Raw genomic sequence first — 24,091 nt, 5'->3', positions numbered from 1 at the left:
ATGGGTAATGGGATTGACAACCCAATCCTTGTATAAGAAAAAATAATAATGGATGTCCCAAAAATTTCGCGTGCTTATAGGCAGTTTCTCTATAGAACGTCGTGAAAGCAATATTACTTATTTCTATTATTTATTTGGGAATCTATGAATTCATTTGAAAGGTTCTTAAATCTCTGTCAATCAAAATCGGTTCCAAGCTATTAAAAACTGGTCAAAAACGAACGGGAACGTTTTTTATAATAGCGATTAGGGGTGTTCCAAAATAACGGGAGGGGGTGGTAGGATGGATCTGATATCATCTACTTCTTCTAGCCGCCCATAGACGTTTCAACTTTGCCGAACAACGCTTTTCGATATCTCTCTCCGTTCTTTCTCCAGAAGCAGTTATATGACGGGACGGCGACGAAAATAGATTTTTAGAAAATCGATGATATTCGTGATCTTATGGTTATCGAAACGTGTAAATCCAAAATTTGGGCCCGGCCAGGTTTGATCTCAGACCTGTGAAAGATCGTAAAGAATCTCAGATATATCATGCTTCCGAATTGATCAACATTTAAGCTGATCTCCTACAGAGGCTGCTGATAAAAGTGTTTGTTGCTTATTTTTAACCTTTGACCTTCAGAGCCCAAGAGAGAACACTTTGAGGTATCCTTTGAACTAGGCTAACAATAATTAAAAATTTGTCAAATTTTTAATTATTGTTAATTAATTAATTAATTATTGTTAATTATTTTTAATTATTGTCATCGCCGTTCAAGCATTTTCGGTGTCATTTAACATCCAAATCGGCGAGGAAGATACCGACCCTAGATTGTAGTTAGGATCACGTGTTGTGCTCTACACCGAACCATATCGAATATTTTAGTGCTTTACTTACTTGCTGATTGGTCCTGGAAACATTTGTTTATACGTGATTACTTGGGTACGTGAATACTAACGTAGCTAATAGCTTATAATGTAATGCTTCAAATTGAAAAGGGAAACGATCGTCCAACAAGATAGTAAAATTGAGTACACAAAGTAAATATAATTCGAGAAATAATTTTATTTCTGTTTTATTTTGTAAAAAAAAGAGTCAAATTATAAACGATACTATCGCTTTTGTATTACAAAATTTAATTCAAAAAGGAAATTGAGATAAATGAAATGAAGTTTACCATATCACTATAAATATGTATAGTGTCCAATTTCAGTATTTACAAACTATAGCAAAAGATGTGAGATTTTGTATTTTAAAACAGTATATATAAAAAGATATTAGTTTCAAATGGAATAGAAAGATGTCGAAGTTACATCATTGTTCAATAGATAATGTGTGCATGATCCAACTTGGCCACATTTTATGTAACTCCCCTCATGCAGTATGTATTCCGAGATGTCGGAAAATTTTTCTTTTTTTCATTTTCTTCTTCCATTTATTAAGTGTCTTATTGCTCTCTTACGCACTATTTCACAGAGAATCCATCCCCAGTGGGATCAAGGATCCAGGGGTAGTTGTTAGGGCATTCCATGCATGTAAAGAGACGTAGGGTCTCTCCAGGCAGTTCCCTTGTTGTTAGTGGGCATGCATTTGGCAGGGAACAGTAGGGTTGTCCTTTGACATCACACTTCTCCTTCCACTCTTGGAAGTCACGCAGAGCATTGAGTTCTGTGGGATTTTGCATCCACTGAATGACTTGAAGCATTGTCACGAAGAATACATCATTGCGACCCAACATTTCTTCGATGAACTTATTGAGTTCATCACGGTATTCCTTCTTGGATTTGAGCCAGGAGGCATGGAAGTGAAGGCCAAGTGGGGCACGATTGGTATTGTAGTGGCGGTTGAAATTGTGCCTGAGAAGACGACCGAATTGCTCGCCAGTTTGAACGTTAGAACAAGAATCAATCATATGGCAACCTGGTAGGGATTCGTCAAAGGTGGGATCATCACGACGATCAAGTTCGTTCATTACCATTTCCCAAACGGGATGACTTCTAGATGGGCAATTGTGTGCGTTACCATTGCATTTGTGTGGCATACGGAAATAGAGAGTATACGGCCAGATGGGTACACGACCCAATGATGCTGTGATGGAAGCATCGTAAACGAAGAATTGATCAGCCATCATCTCAAATTGCTTGTTACCACCGACACGCAAGTATGGAGCACGCATTCCAATAATTGATCCGTCTGTGATGTTAGCGAAACGTTCGATAATAAGTCTGGCTCCGGCCATTTCAGCCAACCAATCGTCGTATGTACCATGTGTCCAATAGTTAGGATCGTCCTTGTGAGTCAGAGAGAATACGGAGATCTCATGGCCACGTCTATGCAGATCCTGTACAGCTGAGTAATTAGTGTACTTGTGGGATACGAAGAAGGTACCCTTGATTTGGCATCCATTGGGATTCTGACGTTGTCCATTGAAAATGTCCTCATAGAGATCAATGTTGTCTACATTAACAGCACCGTTGAAAGTAATTGTAATCATCTGGGGTACTTGTTGTGGCTCAATGCTTCCAGGAATTCTGGTACCATCGGCTGAGCAGAAACAGTCAGGAAGGATACATTGTGTTGGATCACATTCAGGGGCACGGTTGGGATCAAGGTCCACAGCTGTAATTTAAAAAAAAGTACGGATTAGTAAAATCAAACTTGAGGATTTACTAAATTCTAACTCAATGAAACTTAGAAACCAAAAAAGAAACTTAGAACTTCTTAGAAACTTAGAAAGGACCCTGAGTTCAAGACTAACGCACTCCAAAAACTTTTCTGATATTTCGATTTTATAATCGTTCAGTAACCAGATTAGATTGGATTATTACGGGGACGATTCCTTGCTAGATCACTACATCCAGGCCTTCAACCAAATGTTTCAGTTAAATGATAAACTTCAAAAGTAGAAAGCAAAGAACGTTATTACAGGGAATTGAACCCAATTCCTCAACCGATTTTGTTAGGGTTCCTCAATCAAGCGTTCAAACATTGATTGTTCAAGTGTTCAAGCGCTCATTTTATTACAAAAATCAAATTTAGAAGTACTTTCCAACGTTAAAATAGACGTTAATTGCTTAACTTTGATAACGATAAATAGGTAACAATAAGAAAAAATAATTATTATTGCCAACATTGCCAATGTTACTAACGACGCTTAAAGCTTTAGATTTTTATAGGGACACATTACTTTTGATACATCCCAAAAATTTTCAGCGCATTTAATTCTTTCGAATATGACAAACTCTTTAGAAAAAAGGAAAGATTCACCAGGCATCCTTCCAAAAAGAATCTTTGCCCAAAAAAAATGCTTTGATCAATTTACTCAGAAAGTGATTCTTCTGTACACCTTAGCGATCTGAGTTAAAGTATCCCATACAGTGATACTTCAAAAATTCCCTAAACTCCATCTTTTTAAAGAGATCAACATTAAAGTATATACTTCGGGAGAGAAAGTCATATCGTCGGTTCCGAAGAAGACTATTGTAAGTCTACTTACAGTAGCATAAAAAGGTGGTATAATTGGATGCAGAAACCTTAGATCTACATCCCCACAAAATTTTATATTGATCAAGATATTCCTGGAAAAGTTACAAGAAAAAAACTGAAAATCAGCCTGCCCGATTATCGAGTTTTTAGTCCACAATTTTACTGTAAATAACTTAAAAGTAGCGTTAACCAGAAGATATTCAATGCGTAAGTGTGATACAATAGTTTCGAAAGCTAAAAATATATTATTTCCAGTGAAATTAATAATAATAAATTTTAGTTGTCAAACTTTAAACCTCTCTCCTGAAAAGTTGCATTTTAGACTTACAATAGTCTTCTTCGGAACCGACGATATAGAGATTAAATTAAAGAGCACTCTGCCAAAAGGTAAACCACTTGCATTCCAGATGCTAAATTGATTAAATGTTGCTAAAAATAGTCCTTTGGTGGTACAATTCCATTTCGCATCTGTGGTAGATGTAACACTTTGTTGTGGGGTGTTTTATTCCTAATTATTCCAGAAATGTTTTGAAGAAGATCTCCCAAACTTTGCAATCAAACTTGTTTACCGAAAGTCTTCTTTTTTTCTCTACTACCCGTCCCTTTGGCCTCTATTTTCATTTCAGTTTAAGAATATTTGACCTTCTGGAAATTTTCTTAAAGAGAAGAATTTCTACCTAGAATATTTCACAGCCTCAGCCGACTTGCTCAGCAGAAACAAAGGAAATATCAAAAATATTATTCAGATAGGGTAAGTGTGCCAAATTTCGGCATAGTTGCATGCAAGCGCCAAAGTCTCAAGTTTGAAATGTAATATCTTTAATAGAAATTGATTTTTTTCATTCCTTCTACTTAAGGAGTGTTGCTTAGAACCTTGTAGACAGTTTATTGTCTTTATTTACTTTAAAATCGTTCTTAATACATTTTAAAATGAATAAAAATATAGACATAGCTTTGGCGCCCTATTTCGGCCACCTTCATTTTCATAGTTCGTTGCGCTTCGGGAATTTTTCCAATGTCTTTTTCACGTCATCTCGAAGTTACATTTTTTGTTATTCTTTTGCATTGTATTATCTGTAGAGTATGTAAAATCTAAAAGTTCATGGAAATTCGAGGAACAGAAATGGTGGCCGAAATTGCAAGCTGGCCGGAATTTGGCACACTTAACCTATGCATTTGAAAAATTCAAAAAGGTGGATTGTATTTTATACCTCGCAAAGACCGTGAAAAGTTCAATACTACGAACTATTTATTTTTTCATATTTGTTTTTTTTTTAATTCTTGAAAGAACAAAATGTACGAATTTATTAATGGGAATTTTATGAGCTTGAGAAATATGTTAGGGAAAAGTGGGGCATTTTTAATTGGGACAATTTTGAAATTGGAATCTTTTCTTCTATTTTTAAATGAAATTGGGCCTTTTTATGATAAAATATAATTTACCTCTATAATTTACCAATTTCGAAGCTAAATTACATCACTTCCACTTAAATATAAGAGAAAAACCCAATTTCAAAGCTGCCCAAATTCAAAGGTGCCCCACTTCCCCCTATTCAGAAGATTGTGACCTTTGATCACAATAAAAATGTTGCAAAGGAGTGAATAGAGATAATTTGTTAAGATGACGAGATGTTCTCGTGGATTACCTTCAAAAATATTTAGGAGAAAATTTAAGAATAAAATGTAGCAAAACTCCTTTAAATAAACATTGACTTATAAAGGGGTCACCGAAAATTCGAATTCAATATCTCACTCTGCTCAGCTTATAGGTTCTTGATAAGTGTAACACGGTGTCGCTTCTAAAATTTTGAGATCCTTTTCTCCTGAGTCTTGTATTATATTATTATTAACAATTCAAAATATAGATACTATATTTTCGCACTTTATACAAATACTAAAAATATTGCATAAATTAACATTATTGTAAATTTGTACTTACTGCATGCATTCTCATCGGATTCATCCTTGCAGTCTGGTTTTCCATTGCAAAACAGTTCCTTTTCCACACATTCGCCATTTCCACATGACAAACGTCCTTCGGGGCAGACAGGTTCATCCGTCTTGAGGATTGGCAATACTTTTCGTGGTTCTGCATTTTTTCAAACACAAGAAATAAAATAATCTGTTTAGTTTAACTCTTGTTATTTTTTTATACTTGGTAAATTAGGTTGAAAGTCGTTTAGTGCCAATTGTACGTGTTGCGAATAGGTGGTAAATTTTTCATATAACACAACTTTCTATACAATTGATGTGAATTTTTTTGAAAGAAATATTTGAGAGGAAAAAAATAGAGAAGTAGAGAATACTGAATAGTTTATGAAGAAGTAGCGGACACAAGAGGTCAGTAGAGTGTAAGAAATTGATGCCAAAAACCATTAATCTACTTTTAGCAAATGATGAAACATTGTTAGTTGAAGCATGTTTTGTGCATTAATAAACTACTTTTAAATGTTAGTCAAAAAAAATCATAAATACAAAGTTCCTAATTTGCCAAATGTATTTTCAAGTAAATGAAATTTTATTTACAAATTTTGTATTTAAATTTAACACATGATATTGAAGAAAATTAAGCTAAAAAATTGGATTACGTTATTTTTTTCTTTTCATTTAGAAATACACATAAAAGTCTTCAAGATGTTAATAGAACAAATAAAATCGAAATGAAAAATATTGACAGATTTTTTTTTGATAAAAACATAAATTAATTGAAGTAGCAAAAAAAACATTAACACAGAATAGAAAAGAATAAGTGATAAAAAGAAATAAACATATAATTATTCAAAAAAAAAAAAATTCATGCATAGATGTAAAAAAAATTCTCATCTACTTTTGTTGTTGAAAACATTATGCTACAATTTTATTCGTTTAAAAAAATTGTTGAAAAAAAATCCATATTTACACCATGTGCTGGACCTTAAACCTTTGGCAATTTGTAACAGCAGAAATAATTTGTCTACAAAATTTGATATCTCTCCCAGTTAGGTATAATCATTTATCTTATTTTCTCTCTCTCCATTTCTAGTATGTTCTTTAAGATGTAGGAAAAAAAATTAATTAATTTGAAATAAATACAATAAGCCAAAACCAAATACCAATACATTTTTCCTATTCAAATTTAGATTACTTTTAGTTTTCTTTTTGAATTGAAATATGCACAAATAGTACTTGTTTTGAATTATGTAAATGTATGTATTTGTTGTATATTTCATTTTGTGGTAAAGAAAATTTAAATTGCGGATATTTCTTTAGAGAAAAACTGCGGAAAAATGGTCTAGTTATAACAATATAATCGCCGAATTGACTAGACACTACACTGAGAAAAAAACGGAGATGCGATTAACTTTTTTTCCTCATAACTTTCACATTTTTAGGTGTAAAAATATATCAACATTTTTTAATGTTAATTTTACACCTTTTAAGGGTAAAATTATCATGAAAAAGGGTAGCTTTAACCCCTAATACGTCTAAAAAGCATAATATTTACACCGATTTCGGATCAATACAGCAGGCTAAAATGAACATTTCCGGAATGTATTTTAACTTTTTCGGATTTCTCTCAGTATATCCATAATACCACAAGATTGGAAATAGAATAATTTTTATTTTGTATATTGTTTATTATTAAGAACTTGAATTTCAAATTTTAGATAAATATTTAAATACTAAGTCTTTAAATCCAACTTCTAATGTTAATTCGTATCCTTACACAAAGATCTTTTGTTTATTTTTTTAAAGTGTCAAATTTCTTTAATTCCTTGAATAAATTAAGCTAAAACAAAATGAAGTTCACAATTAAGAAACTCAGATGGAATTTTGGAACTTCTCTTATTGACTCTTAAATTAAAAGCTCATTCTAAATCCTTAAATTTTGAACATTTTCAGATGAGATTTCAAGTAATTATTTAAACTTAAAAGCATCATTGATATTGATTTCGGAAATTTTTGAAACTTATTTGATAAAAATTCTTATTTTTTTATTGTGCCAGAAATGAGAGGTAATTTTAATAAATTTTAAATTTAAAGTCAAAAAATGTATATAGGCTACTTTACTCAAGATTTATTAATAAATTAACATGCTTTATGAATAAAATAAAAATTATGTATCTCTTTAAACTTGCGAATTAACTCTTCAATTCTTAATTGAATTTTTTGTTTTTAATTTTTAATCTACTTTTTAAAACTTTATTTTTAAAATGCTTAATTTTTCTTTAAGCTTTTAGAAGAAAATGTAATAAACTTCAAAATAACTTAGTAAACAAAAAATATCAAACTTTCGAAAATTCTATATAATTTTAAAACAAGTACAAACATATTTTTTTATATTTCTAAATATTAAGAATTTTGAAGGAACCTCATAATATATCGTCGATTACATCATGCACCATTGCACGCACATTATCAATTTTTCAAGACAAAATCTTCTCTTTGTCATTTTAATTTTTTGAAATAAGCCCTGAACAGGTTACAGCGGCACTATTAATCTATTTCTATAAGATACCTAATAGACAATAGGTAAAATTTTTTTTAATAAAAAAATGTATTGTTCTTTTTTTTAGGAAAATAACTATAGGGGAGACTGGGGCAAAAAGTCACAAAACGGATATATTATTTTTTTTCAAGCTACTCGATTGCTTCAAAAATTTCTAATTAGCGCAGTTTTATAGGAAATTTACCGCTCTACAACTTTGTGAAAGTAATATTCCTCTATTTTGTAAGGAAATAGGTTTATCGAGCCGATTTCTAAAGGGTAATTTTGTGACCATTCTCAAAAATGCTGGGGCAAATAGTACCAGACATTGGGTATTATCATATTTTGATTCACTTCATATTTTGATTCGCTTCATTACAGGCTTCCGTAAATTTGAAAAAATACCTAGAGGACATATTTTCATAGAAAATTTATTCATCTACATTTTTAAAATACCGTTTTCTCTGCGAGAAAAGCGAGAAAACGAGAAAAGCGCTTTTCAAGCTATTTTAGAAAAAAACACACAAAAGACTGCAAATCGTTTGACCAATGCAAACAACAAGCGGCGAGACGTGGTAATGACGTTTCTTTTCGCCGAGAGACATCAGAAATTGCTTCGCTTTTTGTTACTTTTTGCTCTATAACCCTTTGTTACTTTTTACCCCAAGTGGCCATTTTTAATAAAAGGATTTCTGGAGAAAAGAACCTTTGTGAAATTCTAAGACAAATAGCGGATTCGTATTCAAAGAATCCAAATTATTTAGAAAACATTCACAAGTGCATCAATTTTGGAAAATAAGTAGGTAATAATTATTATCTTCTGCAAAAGGAAAATATTTCAAAAATAGGATTAAAATTTTCGATATTTTTTATTTTCTAAGTTCCTTGTTCGAATTCTAAGAAACTTACAACATTGAAGAAGGTCTATGGAGGTTATCTATGGAAAACAATTTAAGCCGCTATTTATTTTACCTTGGAAGATATTGAATTTTTCGATTTGTGACTTTGCCCCAGTCTCCCCTATTTATTAATACGTTAATACGGCAGAGCGTGATGGAAACAGAAAGCAGAATGAAAACAAACATTTAATTTTCGATATAAACAATTCATTTTAATCTTTACGTTATTTTTCATCTTCAAATTGATAAACAAATTATCAAAAATCACAAACTCGAAGCGAAGTTGCAATGATGAAAAACATCGTCAAGTCGCTCCTTTAAAGAGAACTTCCAGTGAAAAGAAATGCATTATCATTAATTTTCATTTCCGTGATTAACATTCACGTGCTTATGCGTGACCAACAAGGCCCCATGAGTAACTTTGTGAAAGGTGATCTCTGTACATTGAGTATAAGATATAAATATACACGAAAATCGTCAATTTATTTGTGATTTCTCACACTTGAAATCAAGATCTTCCGTTTTACGACAATTTATTTATTTAATCCGTTAAAGGTATAATTTGTCATTAATTTTTTTTTGGCACAAAAAATCTGTATCTTAAAAAACAGTGTCTATAATCTCTATTTTATGGTGATTAATCTTAAATAAGTTATATTTTTTTTACTAGAACTGTTGAATATATTGTAGGTCATCATAAAAAATGGTTCGATCTTCAAGAAACGATTTAACCAGGGAAAAATAATAAATTTAAAAAAAATATAAATTTGAAATTCATAGAGAAACGGTATTAATCGAATGCAATTTCCAGCAGTTTGATTGTGTAAGACGTTTGTTTTTTTTTGTTTTTCTAAGAAATATCCGCATTGTTGAATATTGTTTTTTTTATTAAATAAAATGTTTCATGGATAAAATCCCTTTAGGGAAGGTTTGTGGGTGTCAATGTGGGTTGTCTGTGGAGAGACTTACTTTCTTTTTTTTCGCAATTTGTTACTTTAGCTTTCCAATCGCACGTTTGCTTTTCAATGTCGAACGCTAAACCGGAGGGACAAGTAATTTGTTTAAGTCCAGCCCTGGTACACCTATATTGCAACACGAAGAGAAGGAAAAGTGGCGCTTAGAAAAGTCAGGAAAGTTGATTTTTGGGGATGACAATTGCACCATATTTAGCACCATCATCATAGGTATCATACTTTATCACTCCCGAAGGTGGTGATGGTATGGAGATGAAGGTGATAAATGATGGAATGCTCCTGTTCCCCATTTGACTTACTCCCTAATTGGTCACAATTTTTAACATTTGACTTCCAGTCACATGTCTGGCGAGTAACGTCAAATGCCAGTCCAATGGGACATCGAACTGTGGCCAGGCGAGTGATGCCATTTTCACCCGCATTGTCACACCTATTGGCAAATTTAATTATACACCAAAAGTTTCATGATTGGACATTACACAAATAAAAATTAACAAACATAAAAAAAACAATTGAAAATTAAATTAAAATCTTTGGTTTTACCGCACAACATCTCGACAATCTCCTTCTGTGGTCAGTCGGAAGTACTCATCTGCGGGCCTATCGTGGCACAATTCTTCAATTGATCCTACATCTGGTCCTTCGGGATCGTCCTCTTGTCTTTTCACCCGTTGATGATTTGTTTCATCAGCAGAAGGTGTTGCGATGACTAGAAAAAAAACAATTTCATAAACGAAAAGAAAATATAACCAGTGAAATTAAGCAAAAAAAATCGCAATGAACAATTTCTCCCCACTGCTTCAACACAAAAAGTAATACTCATGTGGTACAACCAACAAGAAAAAGGTTAATAGGGAGACTAGAAATTGGCACTTATATAAAATAGAGAGCACAAATTGAAATTGAAAGGGAAATCATGTATTTAACCGACACACATTTACTAACATAAAAGTGCAAAAATTGTTTAATGACTATTCAATAATCCATAATTTAATGATTGGTCATGATGAGTTATAAAATGCAATACCAAACAAGTCATTAAAGAAATTTAGAGGAAATTTAACACATTATATAGTAATTTTCCCTTACATCCTTAATATTACTCGTATAGTTTATGATTATACGATTTATTACAGGGGCATGACGTTCCCTATGTTTCCCATATGTTTCCAGCGTGCCGAAAAAACTTTGGAGTTTATTCGGTGTTTTCTGTCATTGTGGAATGAATTAGCAAAAAATATAAATACAAAATAAAAGGCAATTTAATATGGAATGGGCAACCGAAAACCCCAAATTAGCAACCTACGTAGTTTCGGAGATATCTCGTGAAATGTGTACGAAAACAGGGAAAATTTTATACTGAAACTGGTCGCATTTTTCAGAGCTAATGTCACCCTCCTGATTTATTATGTACAATATGTTGATTAACTTAGTTGTTCCTACAAACCCTTTTTTTTATACAACATTGTGGGCATATAGGCAAAAAGAATTTACAAAATTATAATTTTGAATATTAAATAATATACAATTGAGTGATCTTGCAAATGATTCATCACGAAAGTTTATTTCCAATGTAATACACAATTATCATACATAAATATTTATAGCCATACCCAATGTTATTTATGATAATTCATTTCTCTTACTTAAATCAAGAAAAAAAGATTCATGCTAATTGCTACTTCGAAATTGTTCATTTAAATGCAATTTATTAAAATTGCTGTTATGACACAAAAAGAAATGCTTATTATGAATTTTTGAATATTTCATGAATACAATATGTCCTAAATAAAATAGAATTTCATTAATGCAAAAGCATTAAGTAAGAAAGTAATGATTCACCGGTAGAGATTTTGAACAATAATATTTATTTTTTTTATTTATTTCTTAATTTTAATTTTTAAAATTTTATTTGAATTATAAGAAATTACAAAAAAATAATCGTTGTACGAAAAAGCATAAACTTTACTCATACCACGTTGGCTTCATTTAGTAATGACTCGGGTACAATAGGGTCTTTTGGAAAAGAATCTAATTTTGAACTTTGAGATTTCCTCACTACTGTTTCAGGTTATTCAGAAATTAATATTAAATTCTGGATTTTTATCAAATATGTTCACAATAGGGGGAAGTCGGGTACCTTTGAATTAGAACACTTTTAAAATGTGCTTTTTTCTCTTGTTTTCAAATGAAACTAATACAGGCTTCAGACTAAAGGTTTAGCCCAGTTCCCGAAGGTCTCAAAATCCTAATTAGCGAGCAATTTTATTGGTTTTTGAGAGCCTAATACGTTATTTATTTATCTTTAATAATCCAATCCTAAGTTAAATTTTCCAAAAAAAAATCTGATTGAAAAAAAAATTAGAGCAATTAAGCAATATAACTAAGCCTTAGGTCTGAAGCCGGTATAAGCCTTTATTGTAATACAATTTGGCTTCACAATTTGTTTGTGGAACTAAATTATATCATGGAAAGGTCCAGTTCCATTTTAAAATAGGAGTAATTTTTTTTGCAAAAGAGTCCCATTTCCCTCTAAGTGTAAGGTTGTCCAAACTTTAAGGTCATTCAAAAAACTTATTATTTTTCAAATCAGTAAAAGAATACATTCTCTATGATGGCCTTGAACTTTGACCTTGAAAACCTTAGTACGAATACCTGAAAGTTTTTGAGGGTATATAATATAAATCGAAATATCTATTCTCTTCTAGACGAATGCAAAATACATTGGACTTCTGGAAGTCTGATAAGAATACTAAAAATTCGTATCCCTCGTAAATAACATGAGAAAATTCGAAAAGTTCAAAAGTCCCATGCAAGTCCAAGCGGTACAGATGTGGTTGTGCCATCATGATAGGGATAATTTTTTCCTAAAATAGAAACTCCGCCTTCTTCTTAAAATTTAATACGGAAGGGATTAAAATGAAATGAACTACTTGGTAATCTCGCTGCACTAAAGTTGTATATTTTGTTTTCGGACAAACTATCTCAAACAGCAACACCACTCTCTTTTCAAAATATTTTACGGAAGGGACTAAAATGAAATAAAATTAGAGGAAAGCTTTCAAGCTTCGCACTTACTCGGACTTCGAACACTTCATATTTTCCCATATTTCTTTAATGCATCTGACCTAATTTATTCAGAAAATGTGTGACTTAATACTAATTAATTAGCTATTAATTTATATTTCCATTAGATCAGATTCATTAAAGAAATATGCGATAAATATGAAGTATTCGAAACCAGAGTACGTGCGAAGCCTGAAAGCTTTCAATTTCTTGGTAATCCCGCTGCTGTACTTCAATTGCTAAAATCTACTAAATTTACTATACATTAATGAAATATTAATAAAATTAATAAAATAAGTTTTAAAATACGTAAACAATATTAATAGTTGCTATAACCTAAAACGTTAGGATTCCATACGATTTGGGTAGGAAAATTAAGCTCATATAACTTTGTTTGTGTTTGACTAAAATTTATCAAAAATACAGGACGACTTTTTTCGAAGTAATCTTCATATTAGTCTTATAAAATACTAGTAAAAATATTAACTAGTAAATAGTAAAATAAAGTTCTAATTAGAATGACCATACAACTGATAAGAATAAATGGAATAAGAATTCAAGTCATCATTAAAACTCGGAAATCTAAATCAATGTTCAATTGAAACCATAATATTTCTAAGATTCTGACCTCTAAATCTTAAAGAAAAAGTTTCCGAAAATTTATATGAAAAATAAAAACAAGCGCTTTTTAAATCGTTTTTGAAAAAAATTGTGAGGCCTCTAATAATATTTTAAGCTCATTTGAATCTCGGGATCAAGTTCAAGATCAAATAGTGTTTATTTTAAGACATATATGAAAATCAAAGTAAGAAAAAAATTAGGTCAATTAAAATAAGAATTTTGTGATCATGAATATTAAAATTTGAGTAAAAGCAAAACGTGCTTTAAGAAGTAGAATTTTATAGCGAATTTTTCAAGATATAAAGGCAAACTAATACCACGATTTTCATTTTGTTTTGGCTTACATTCTGATATTAGTCTTATAATTGAAGTTAAATTCAAAGATTTTTGGTCTATTAATTAATAAAAAAACAATTCCGAAATACATATAAAAGATAATCTCTAAATTCTTCAAAACCTACAATTCATCTTCAATGTTGAAATAAATCTTTAGTCTTTACATAGGGCTTTATAATTTGATTTTAAATTTAAATTGGGACACCTTTACAATAAGGCCTTTTCTGTTTTAAATCGAACTGGACTTTACCATAATATAATTTAACTCTAAAAACCAATTGTAAAAATTAATTACATTATAATATGGTTAAGTACAATTAAAAAATGGTAACCATCTAAAACTGCCCCAATTCAAAGATGCCCCACTTCCCCATAGTATTTATTGAAATACTAAATATTTTCGATTTTGTCAGTAGGTTTTAGAATCAAAGATTTATGATCAACTGTATTTTATTGTATTTATTATATTTTATTATAACTATCTTATTATCTAATTAGAAAAGTCTTTTTTACCATTAATTCTGATTTTTTTTTGTATCTTATTTATTTATGTATTTTTGTTTTGAAAATCTGTTCTACAATTTCGTTTATTAAAAAAAAATATTGTGTTGATTATCACGTATCATATGCCGACAAAAACATATTTTAGGTATATTTTTTTTTTTACCAAATGCATGGAATGTTAATCTAAAACTTATTTTCAAAATTAACTAGAAAATTATAATAAAAGAACTTTTTAAGTATTATTATTACTGTTGTGGTCTGTTACTTCAGCATTGAAACGAGACCAAAAAAAACTAAAAGAACTGAAATATTTCCGGTTCATCCAAGATTCTGGTCGATCATTGTATGCACAGTTGAAAAAGAATTTACAGGAAAACTTTACCAGTTAATTTTGTTTATGAGACTTTCTTTGAAATTCTTTTTATTTCTATCAAATCAGTCAAACTAATTCATGACAACTAAATGATTAATTGATCATGTCAAATTACCTATTGAATTATTATTGTTAAGATGTACAATTGAGTATTAATAATGAGAAAAATGAAGTAAAATTTGCAATTTTCTTTTTAATTCAAAGTTAATTTAAAAAAAAAAATTGAGTAGCAACATCATTAAGATTTCTTTCCTAACATGTTTAAAATGTTAAAGACAATGAAGTTGATATGAAAATTCAAATAAGAGCTGTTAAACATCCACGTTGTTCAAAATGAAATCATGTTGTTTTATGGGAAAAGAAACGCGTGGAGGTCATCGAGTTATCGGACTCAGCCACAGAGAGAGGGATAGAGAGAGATTCCTCCTCACACATTGTATATATTTATTTATTTATTGAAATAATGGGTGTGAATCTCATTATAAAATCTACACACGAACAACAGTAATTGGTGTAAAAGATTCATTATATATTATAGTGAATGATTCCGCACGGTAACAAAACTCGTGGTGACATTCGGTTTAAGAATTTGCCGCTGACAATGGGAAAGGTGTCTCTTAGGTGCTGTATGCTGTATTTTATAAGAAAAAGAAGGGAAACCAGTTTTCAACGTATATATACGGTGAAAGATATAAAAGAGCGTAAAATTCATGAAGAAATCCCATCGCCACTTTTTTTTTTCTCCGTCAATACACTGATGATCAGGGGAGTGTTTAAAATGCTAAAATAATGTGTTGGTTTAAAGCAAGTAATAAAAGAAAATTTTATAAAAAAAGAAGATCGAAGAAAGAGTATTCAAAATCAGTTTTTTTTGTGTCTCCATTAATGAAGTTGTTTAAAAAAAAAGGAACACGGTTTATCATCCATCACGGATGTTCAAGATGATTGGTGGTGAAAAGTGGGGAGACTTTTTGATCTTATATATTATGGGGGGAATGTTTTTTTTTGCGTGAAACATGCTCATCTGTGTTGAAGCGCAGATATGATTAATATATAAATTTCGCTTTCACTACATCACATCTCTTTTAAAACAAGGTACGAACTTACCTAAAATCACAGAGATCACGATCAAAAAGATCGTGCTGTAGACACGCACCATTTCTAATTGGCCGTGCCAATATCCTAGAGTTTTAGTATCAAATTGTTGGTAAAATTAGAATTTTTCCAGTCTTATGGGGTAGAGATAAGAAAAAAAAAAACTGTGACACCCTCACCCTCACACACATACACACAATCGCGTGATGTGAAAACTTTTTTTTAAATCAAAATAATTTAAAGAGTTAAAAAAAAGTGGTTATCCTTCAGAGTGAAATTAATTTGTGCGAAATTCTATCTTCAAGTCTTAAAAGTTTTCCTTTTATAATTTGTTTTATAGTCTTGGCATTAAGACCAAGAAAGGCTACAGATTCCGCTAAAAGTCGCACAACTACTGGGTGTTGTTCGTCTCACTTGAGGTCTATTTATGAGGACTTTCACTTTAGTGGGGAGAATTCCCCAAAAGCATACAGATACGCTATATGGGGAGTCCTATTGCCCTCCCAATTCATGGAATTTGATGCTGGTGGTGAACTTCTTATACGGTGAAATCCAAGAAGGGGAAAAAAGTACTTCTTCTCTTTTTTTTTGTCAACCGGATCCTACATCATTCCAGCAATTTTCCTCTATCAAAATCCATTTGAGACTGATCACAGAATTTAGCCAGTATCATCTTCTGTAACATTTCCTTATCTCTAAAATGGAATATAAAATTCAAGAAAGATAGCTGAACTTTAAGGTATCTCTTCCTCGTGTCTACCACCCGTTTTCGATCTCCCACTCAATTTAGGCTTTTATCAAAGTGGGGGATTGAGTATCAATCACCTAATCCCCCTACCAAACCTATCTGTACAGACCTGGTGTGGTGAGACAAGTAGAAAAAAAAACCATACGAAAAGACGTAGGTCTTTTCTAACTTTAGCCACTGATTTTGATCACTCTTTGGATCTCTCTCCATGTCTTCAGCATCAACTTGCCCCCACACACATCTTCCCCAAAAAATTATTCTTCCATTCATTTTAGGAGTTGATGGTCTTTGATTATGCCTGTGTTGGCTGATTGAAATAATCTTTCTGCCTTCTCCAACGAGAAGCTGCATGAAGTCCAACAACACCAAAAAAAAAATCGCAAGGCAATTATTTTAATATATTGATTCTGAGAATTTAAGAAAACTTATGTTAAATCACTCTTATACATATTTTTTGGGGACTTATCGATTACCAGGAACGCGAGAAGATAATAATAGTGGCAATATTCGGGAATGTCAAGCAGAGGTCGTATTGAGTAAATCGGTTATTGATTTCCAATGGAAATTTGTGTGAAAGGTTTTATCTCTCTTTTTTTTGCAATCTTTTATATCATATTCAGACAGGTGTTTTTGCATAAATACAAATCTCCTATAGCCACCAAATCCATAATAAATCAAACACAAAATTTAATGATCTGACGTCAAATGAAGTTACTAAAAGTTCATTTTATCTTTTTTATTTAGTTTTCAAAATATTGTACATAAGGATGTGATAAAACATGCCACTTTTATGAATATAATTAAAATTACTTTATGCATTCAAAACATTTTTAGAAAAACTTACTTCTTTTAGCTGTCGATCAAAAAAACTCTTTGTCGTCCTAATGCAACGGTCAATGTACTAGTATTGTGATATTATTATTCCGATCATACATACATTGGTAGAGTCAATGTCTTCTTGGACATACAAAAAATCAATGTCAAATACTTTTTTTTTAATAGGGGAACTGTGGGAAAGCCTACAATATTTATATTTAACCATAAATATATTTTTCAATTTCCTTTCGCATCGTTTCCGGTGCAATTCATTTAGTGCTAATAAAAAAAGAAATAAAACCAATTTTTATAGTTATGTTCAGAACTAAATTTCTGTATTTTGTTTACATATTTAATTTCCGCAATTCTCAAAATAACAATAAGAAGGAGAAAAATAATTCTAATCACGTATTAAGGTATTAGGGCAGAGTCGTCACTTATGGACAGACTACAAAAATCTTTAGTTTCGAAAAATTCCAAGAATTTTAATTATATCATAAACCAATTATTTTATGATTTTTCGAAATCTGTTTTAGGTTAGTATACTTCAGATTTTCGCATGCTGTCCATAAGAAAATAACGTCCATAAGTGGTTCTCAAATAACTCTTCGTAGTTCACAAATACAAGAAAATACAGAATATTTTACCTTATTTATTTTTCAACGTAATAAAAAATGAACTTAAGGCCGGATTTTCAGACACCAATTAGAAAAAAAGTTACTTCGCGTTAGAGAATATTACTCAGAGTAGGTTCATTTGAAGTCAAAAAAAAACCAAAATTTTCCTGATAACAGATGAGTTAAATTCATAATTGAATGAAAAATTTTAGAAAAAATAATTAAAAAAGGAGTTTTAAAAATTATCGTGTTTGATGTATTTTACACCACATTTCGTTTTGTAAAATAAATTGTGTTCAAGAAAACAAAAAAAAATATTCGTTTTACGAGTTTAACTCATCTAATAACCGGAAATATTTTGAATTTTGGCTTTAGATAATCCTTCTCTGAGTGAGTAATCTTCATCACCGCAAAAAAAATTATTGTCAAGGTGTCCGAAAATCAGAACTCTAGTTGTACTTTCGTATATATGGTAGAGCTTGAATTAAAGGGACAGATAATCCTAACCGGCTTATTGTAGGTGAGGTTCTTAAACTGAGCTAACTCGGAATGTATGCAAATTCAATTTAGAGCTGAAGTTTGGGGCTTCATTCAGTTATCTTGAATAAAAATCGTGAAATTATACAAATTTTGTATTTAAACCAAAATATCAAAGATTTGGATGGACTGGCACAAAAGTAATATATGGGTGAAATGTAGACCAGAATGTTCTCTATAATTTTGCCGTAGAACTTGATCTCATCAATTACTCAGAAACCGAGATAATCGAGGTTGTTTGTTTCTCAACTCGTTTTTCGACCAGAGCGCCCCAAGTGTTCATTTGATGAACTTCTACTATATCAAAGAATTGTTGTATTTTGTGAGACTTTCCATTTAAAACCCTATTTTAAGTGTCTTGGTCGAGTAGAAGCAGTCAAATTGGTATCTGAGTGGTTGCAACGCCTTATTATGGGAAGTCAATTTTTTCACACTTAAATGGTAAAATCGGACAGATTGCATTATCTGATCGAAAAATGATGTATAGGCGAAATGTAGACACGAATATTCTCCATAATTACGTCGAAGTAATCATCAAAATCGGTTCAGCGACAGTCGAGATAATTGAGGTTATGTGATATTGAAATTGGTTTTTCGACTGTGGCGCCCCTGGTGTTGGTCCCACGAAGTTCAAATGTTCTAGAAAGTTGTAGAATTTGGTGAGATCTTTCGTTTAAGCCCTCACTCATCAAAATCAGTCAAATAGAACCGGAGATATGATTTTTTGAATTTCGTAAACTTTGACCTCTCATATCTCCGGTTCTATTGAAACCACAGCGCACTTACGCACCATTTTGGAAGCGTCCTAGATTGGACTATAACCCTCTCAAATTTCATTAACTTGCACAAAGGAATTTTTGAGAAAAATGAGTTTGAATTTCGATGAATTTTGACGCTATCTTCTATCTATCTATCTATCTTTTGACGCTATTTTGAACTTCCATCTGAAAGTACTTATCGAGACGAAACCAAAAAGCCAAAATTTAGGTCGATATGTGAATTAGAACCGGATATAGAGGCCGGTCAATATTCGAACTTTGACCCCTTATAGCTCGGGTCAGGGGTTATGGATCGACTTAAGTATTTTTTTGTTTGATAGGTATAATCAACGGCTACAACATACTAAAATTTCAGCCCGATTGCATAAAGGAATTTTGAATTATTTAACTTAGAAAATTGAAAAATCTTCTTTTTAAAAATAGCGCCCTAGCGGTAGTTTTACGAACTTGCGATGTTAGAAGGGGAAGTGTAATTTCACGAGAGCATTCCAAAAAGCCCTCATCTTTTAAATTCTGACAATTAGAACCGCAGTTATGGCAATTTTAAGAATTTTTTTTTGGACACTTATAGCTAGGGTCAGGGGGGTCGGGGGACCTTAAGTTTGGTATTGATGGAAAGTCCTAAGACCTAGCTATAACATACTAAAATTTGAGCCCGCTCGATGCCATAGGGGCTAAGCTATTGAGAAAACAAAAAAGGGGGGTATTCAAAATGGCGGAAGGAGGGGTGGGGGGTGGGGAGTCAATGCACCAAGTTGCAATTTTCATACGATATATAACCTTTGCCGAAAACCGCAAGTCGATATCTCTTTTAGTTTAGGAGCTATTAAGCTCCAAAGAGCGGCCGGACGGACGGACGGGAACGGTTTTTAGCCATCCATATATTCGTGATCAGGAAGTGTCAAAACACATTCTGGCAAAGTTTGGGGCCGATCGGAGGACATGAGATTTTGTTAGGATTATAGTAGGTGAGATTGTTAAGAATCTCACCTAATAAATGTTGAAAAAAAATGAGAAACTATGTTGTTTTTAGACTTAGTGACTCACATATCCCCTTAGGTCTTTAAAATTGAGTTACCGTTGCTTGAATTAATATTCTACCGTAGAAAAATTTAATAAATTCTTAAGAATTAGCATTCTATAATACTCTATTTCAAACCATAGAATTATTAAAATGTGTACAAATAAACTTAATATTTCTTTTAGGTAAAATTGTAAAGTATTTATATCAGATGATACACAATATGCAATTGTTGTATCAAACGCCATGTTTATACGAAGTTTTATGCCCAACGCACAATAACTTTTGTTTAGTAAATATGTTTTTGTAATTTCAATAAGAGTGAGTCCCCAGAGAGAGGGTACAAGTAAAAGAATTTATATATAAATGTTCCATCTGTCCCAAAAAAGGTGTACGTTTAGGCAAAATTTTGGAATTCGAAATGATTTGTATAGGAATTGTTTTGTTATTGATCAAAATCTTAAATATATTCATATCAGAAACTTTTATAAAACATTAAACATTTACCTTAAAGGATCCCATATTATCAACGATGTTACACAAAAACTTCTATTCTCAAAATATTTTTTTTCCCAAACGTACGACTTTTTTTGAAGAGAGGAGTATCTCATAGACGAGGCGACCTTACAGATCACTAGCTCTCTTTACTGACCATTTTCAGCAAACTTCTGCTCAATCTGCTTCAATTTCACTTTTCTAGCCAAAACACTTTTGAAACAGAAAGAAAAGCCGAACAATACCTTTTAAAAAATACGTTTTACTGTTACCTGTTACTGAATATTAAGTCTTCTACTACTATTTTTCTCATGAATTGAACCAATAAAAAACTTAAATAAGGTAAATGCTGATAAAATATTTTTGAAGTTAGCATCTAAAAGTCACGAGTTCGAGCATTTCGCAAAGCATGGGACGATTTGGCATTACCACCCCTTTTAAACAGGATTTGAAATTTTTAAACATTTAAATATTTAAAACAATTTGAGTCGCATAGTGTTTCCTTAGCGTAGTTTGATATACTAAGATGGTTCAATCTCTGAAAAAATCGCTCTTAAAGTCATGTGAAATCTCGTCTCGTAGAAAAGTAACGATATACCAATCTCACAAAACATATTGCATATTCCGTATGAAAAAACATCGTCTTGGCAAAACTTTTCTTGTTAATTTGACAAAACTTTTTTTTTAGTTTACACTTATTAAGCACTTCTTTGAATGAATAAAGGCCGGTTACCGTAAATGTTGTTTTTATTCACCAAAAATTTTTCGGTCGGAAATACTCTATTCTAATTAATATTTTTTTACACTAAGCATACCAGCGCGGGCGGATGGATATTAAATACATAATAAAGATTATGAAAATAGGGAAAAAGTGATTATCACTTCCACCAAATTATTTAAATGATTTTAGAGAAAAAAAAATTCATTTCTAGCGCTATCTCCTAAGGAATTTCAAGAAAAATCAAACTTTGACAAGAATCTTGTGTATTAATTTTGTGAATTCGGTTCTAACAAAATATCTTGCTAAAAACGAAAAGATTTTATACAAAAATCTCTAAGCCGACAGGACAGGGGTAGCCAAACATCTTGTTACTTTTTCATATGGATCAATTTATTTTACAAGATACTTTACAAGATATTTTTTCAGAAATATAGATGATTGAATTTATTCACAGCTGAAGTTCAAAAATTCAAAGATTGGTTTCTAAAACCATAGAAGAGATACTTTTACATCTCGTTTCGTCTGTATGGTGGCCGAAGGCTGATGTATTTCCAGTTCGAATTTCGAAATTTTTCGAGTGTGAAAATCTCTTCTCGAGTGTGCGGAAAATAAGCAATAAGACTTATTTCATTATAATTTCCCCTCATAATCGCTCAGTTATACTTTTAACAGCCTCTTGAGAGTAACATTTCATAAATTTTCCACAATTTTCTGCGATAATTAATTTTGAAAATTCGAAACTGTTTTGAACTTCGAACATCAACGATTTCTTATGCAAATAGAGTTCCATTTACCTTATATCCAAGACCCTTTAAGGACGATTGGAACACCGGTGTCCCATAAAGAAAATAATTTTTCCTGATTACCTAAAGTTATTTTTTCTTATGTCTGTACATAATTGTAAAGTAGAAGGTTGAAGGAATCTAGGATATATTTTACAAGTCTCTAGCTATTTGCTATGTAATAAATATTCAAGTCAAAAAATTACGATTTTTTTAAATTGTCAAATTCATAATTTATTTTATTTATTTTTTATACTTCCAATTTTTTTTAAGCAAAACCCTTTTTGGAAATAAAGACTACAATACTCATACGTAATATTTTTCATTAGAGCGAAAATGATTATTCATTGGTATTTTCTAGAAAAATTATTTTATTTTTCGGGCTATTTTTGACCCTATCGTTCAGAGACGCAAAGAATACAGAGAATCAGACTCTTTGGACATTCCAAGGTTAGATATAAGACTTATCGTTGATTATGTTTAACAGTTTCATTTTTATTGTTGATTTTCGGAATGTAAAAAGTGTCTCGTCCTCAAAGGCCTTAAGAAGACATTCTTAAGATAGGGCAAAATGGGACATTTAGAGCAAGATCTAATTCTGAATTTTGAGATTTCCTCTTTTTTAGAAAGACCATGAAGAGGTTTAGGGCTTGTACTTTTTCGTGATCTTAGTCTTTGGCCATCTGAAACATTGAGGACATTACAAAATTTTAGTTAAAGTTCGATTCCAAATTATCTCATTGTTCCCTATGATGACCCTTAGTTTAATAGCCTTAGGGGGAAGTGGGGCACCTTTGAATTGGGGCAGCTTTGAAATTGAACTTTTTTCTCCTATTTTTAAATGAAACTGGATCTTATTATGATATAATTTAGCTCAACAAACTAATTGCGAAGCTAAATTACATCATGATAAGACTCAATTTCATTTGAAAATAGAAGAAAAAAGCCTAATTTCAAAGCTGTCCCAATTCAAAGGTGCCCCACTTCCCCCTATCATTGATTATGTTTACCAGTTTCATTCTTATTGTTGATTTTCGGACTGTAGAAAGTGTCTCGTCCTCAAAGGCTTAAAGAAGATATTCTTAAGATAGGGCAAAATGGGACATTTTAGAACAAGATCTAATTTTGAATTTTGAGATTTCTTCACTCTTAGAAAGACCATGAAGAAGTGTACTTAGGGCTTGTACTTTTTCGTGGTCTTAGTCTTTGGCCATCTGAAACATTGAGGACATCACAAAATTTTAATTAAAGTTCGATTCCAAATTATCTCATTGTTCCCTATGACCCTTAGTTTAATATGCATCATGGCAAGTTGATACTGAACCTGTAATGTACATAGGGCGTTCAAAAATTTCTTCAAGTTCCAATACATTTCCATGTTACTACTTTGTTATCTGACGACATAATAACTATAAAGACTTTTTCTTAGAATTCTTGCATTGATTGAATGAAAAGTAATATTACTTACTCATACATTGATTTATAATGCATGGATTAATATGCTATGTAGGAAGCTCTATATTTCGCATAAATAGATTGTCTTGTCACATTAGAGTACACACCTCTTTTATTAATTCTTATGACGTACAATGTGTGAGATATTGTGCTTAAATAGAAAATTGTAGATATATATAATGTTAACAAAACAACATTTTATTTGATTTTCTCATAAAAGACTTTTCACGATTCACGAAGGTAATCAATTGCTATAAGCTCTGTAAGAGTGCAATATTTGTGGGCTAAAAACGTGCAAGAAATCTCCACGCTATA

The 24,091-nt window shown here is 31.4% G+C and overlaps 1 protein-coding gene across 2 annotated transcripts; it reads right to left on the bottom strand.

Annotated features, from left to right (window-relative positions):
- Positions 1 to 1,028: 1,028 nt before the first annotated feature.
- LOC129804053 (chitin deacetylase 1) lies at positions 1,029 to 16,207 on the bottom strand. Of its 2 annotated transcripts, none has more exons than XM_055851070.1 (5): positions 15,818 to 16,207; positions 10,354 to 10,519; positions 10,110 to 10,240; positions 5,409 to 5,558; positions 1,029 to 2,602 (listed from the first exon to the last, which is right to left on the bottom strand). In XM_055851070.1, exons 1-5 carry the CDS (start codon positions 15,867 to 15,869, stop codon positions 1,449 to 1,451), a joined length of 1,653 nt encoding a protein of 550 aa, XP_055707045.1. In that variant the 5' UTR covers positions 15,870 to 16,207; the 3' UTR covers positions 1,029 to 1,448. The 2 variants fall into 2 exon arrangements, with proteins under 2 accessions (XP_055707045.1, XP_055707046.1); XM_055851071.1 differs by lacking the exon at positions 10,110 to 10,240 and adding an exon at positions 9,806 to 9,918.
- Between the last annotated feature and the right edge of the window lie 7,884 nt (positions 16,208 to 24,091).

Source organism: Phlebotomus papatasi, chromosome 2, assembly GCF_024763615.1.
Source record: "Phlebotomus papatasi isolate M1 chromosome 2, Ppap_2.1, whole genome shotgun sequence".
NCBI lineage: Eukaryota > Metazoa > Arthropoda > Insecta > Diptera > Psychodidae > Phlebotomus > Phlebotomus papatasi.
This window is presented reverse-complemented; position numbering and strand designations above follow the sequence as displayed.

Excerpts from the sequence above, each read along its gene's own strand:
- LOC129804053 (XM_055851070.1), bottom strand. The coding sequence starts at position 15,869 with ATGGTGCGTGTCTACAGCACGATCTTTTTGATCGTGATCTCTGTGATT. Across the intron at positions 10,241-10,353 it reads GATTGTCGAGATGTTGTGCG|GTGTGACAATGCGGGTGAAA; the intron begins GTAAAACCAAAG and ends ATTTGCCAATAG. Across the intron at positions 2,603-5,408 it reads ATCCGATGAGAATGCATGCA|CTGTGGACCTTGATCCCAAC; the intron begins GTAAGTACAAAT and ends TTTAAATTACAG.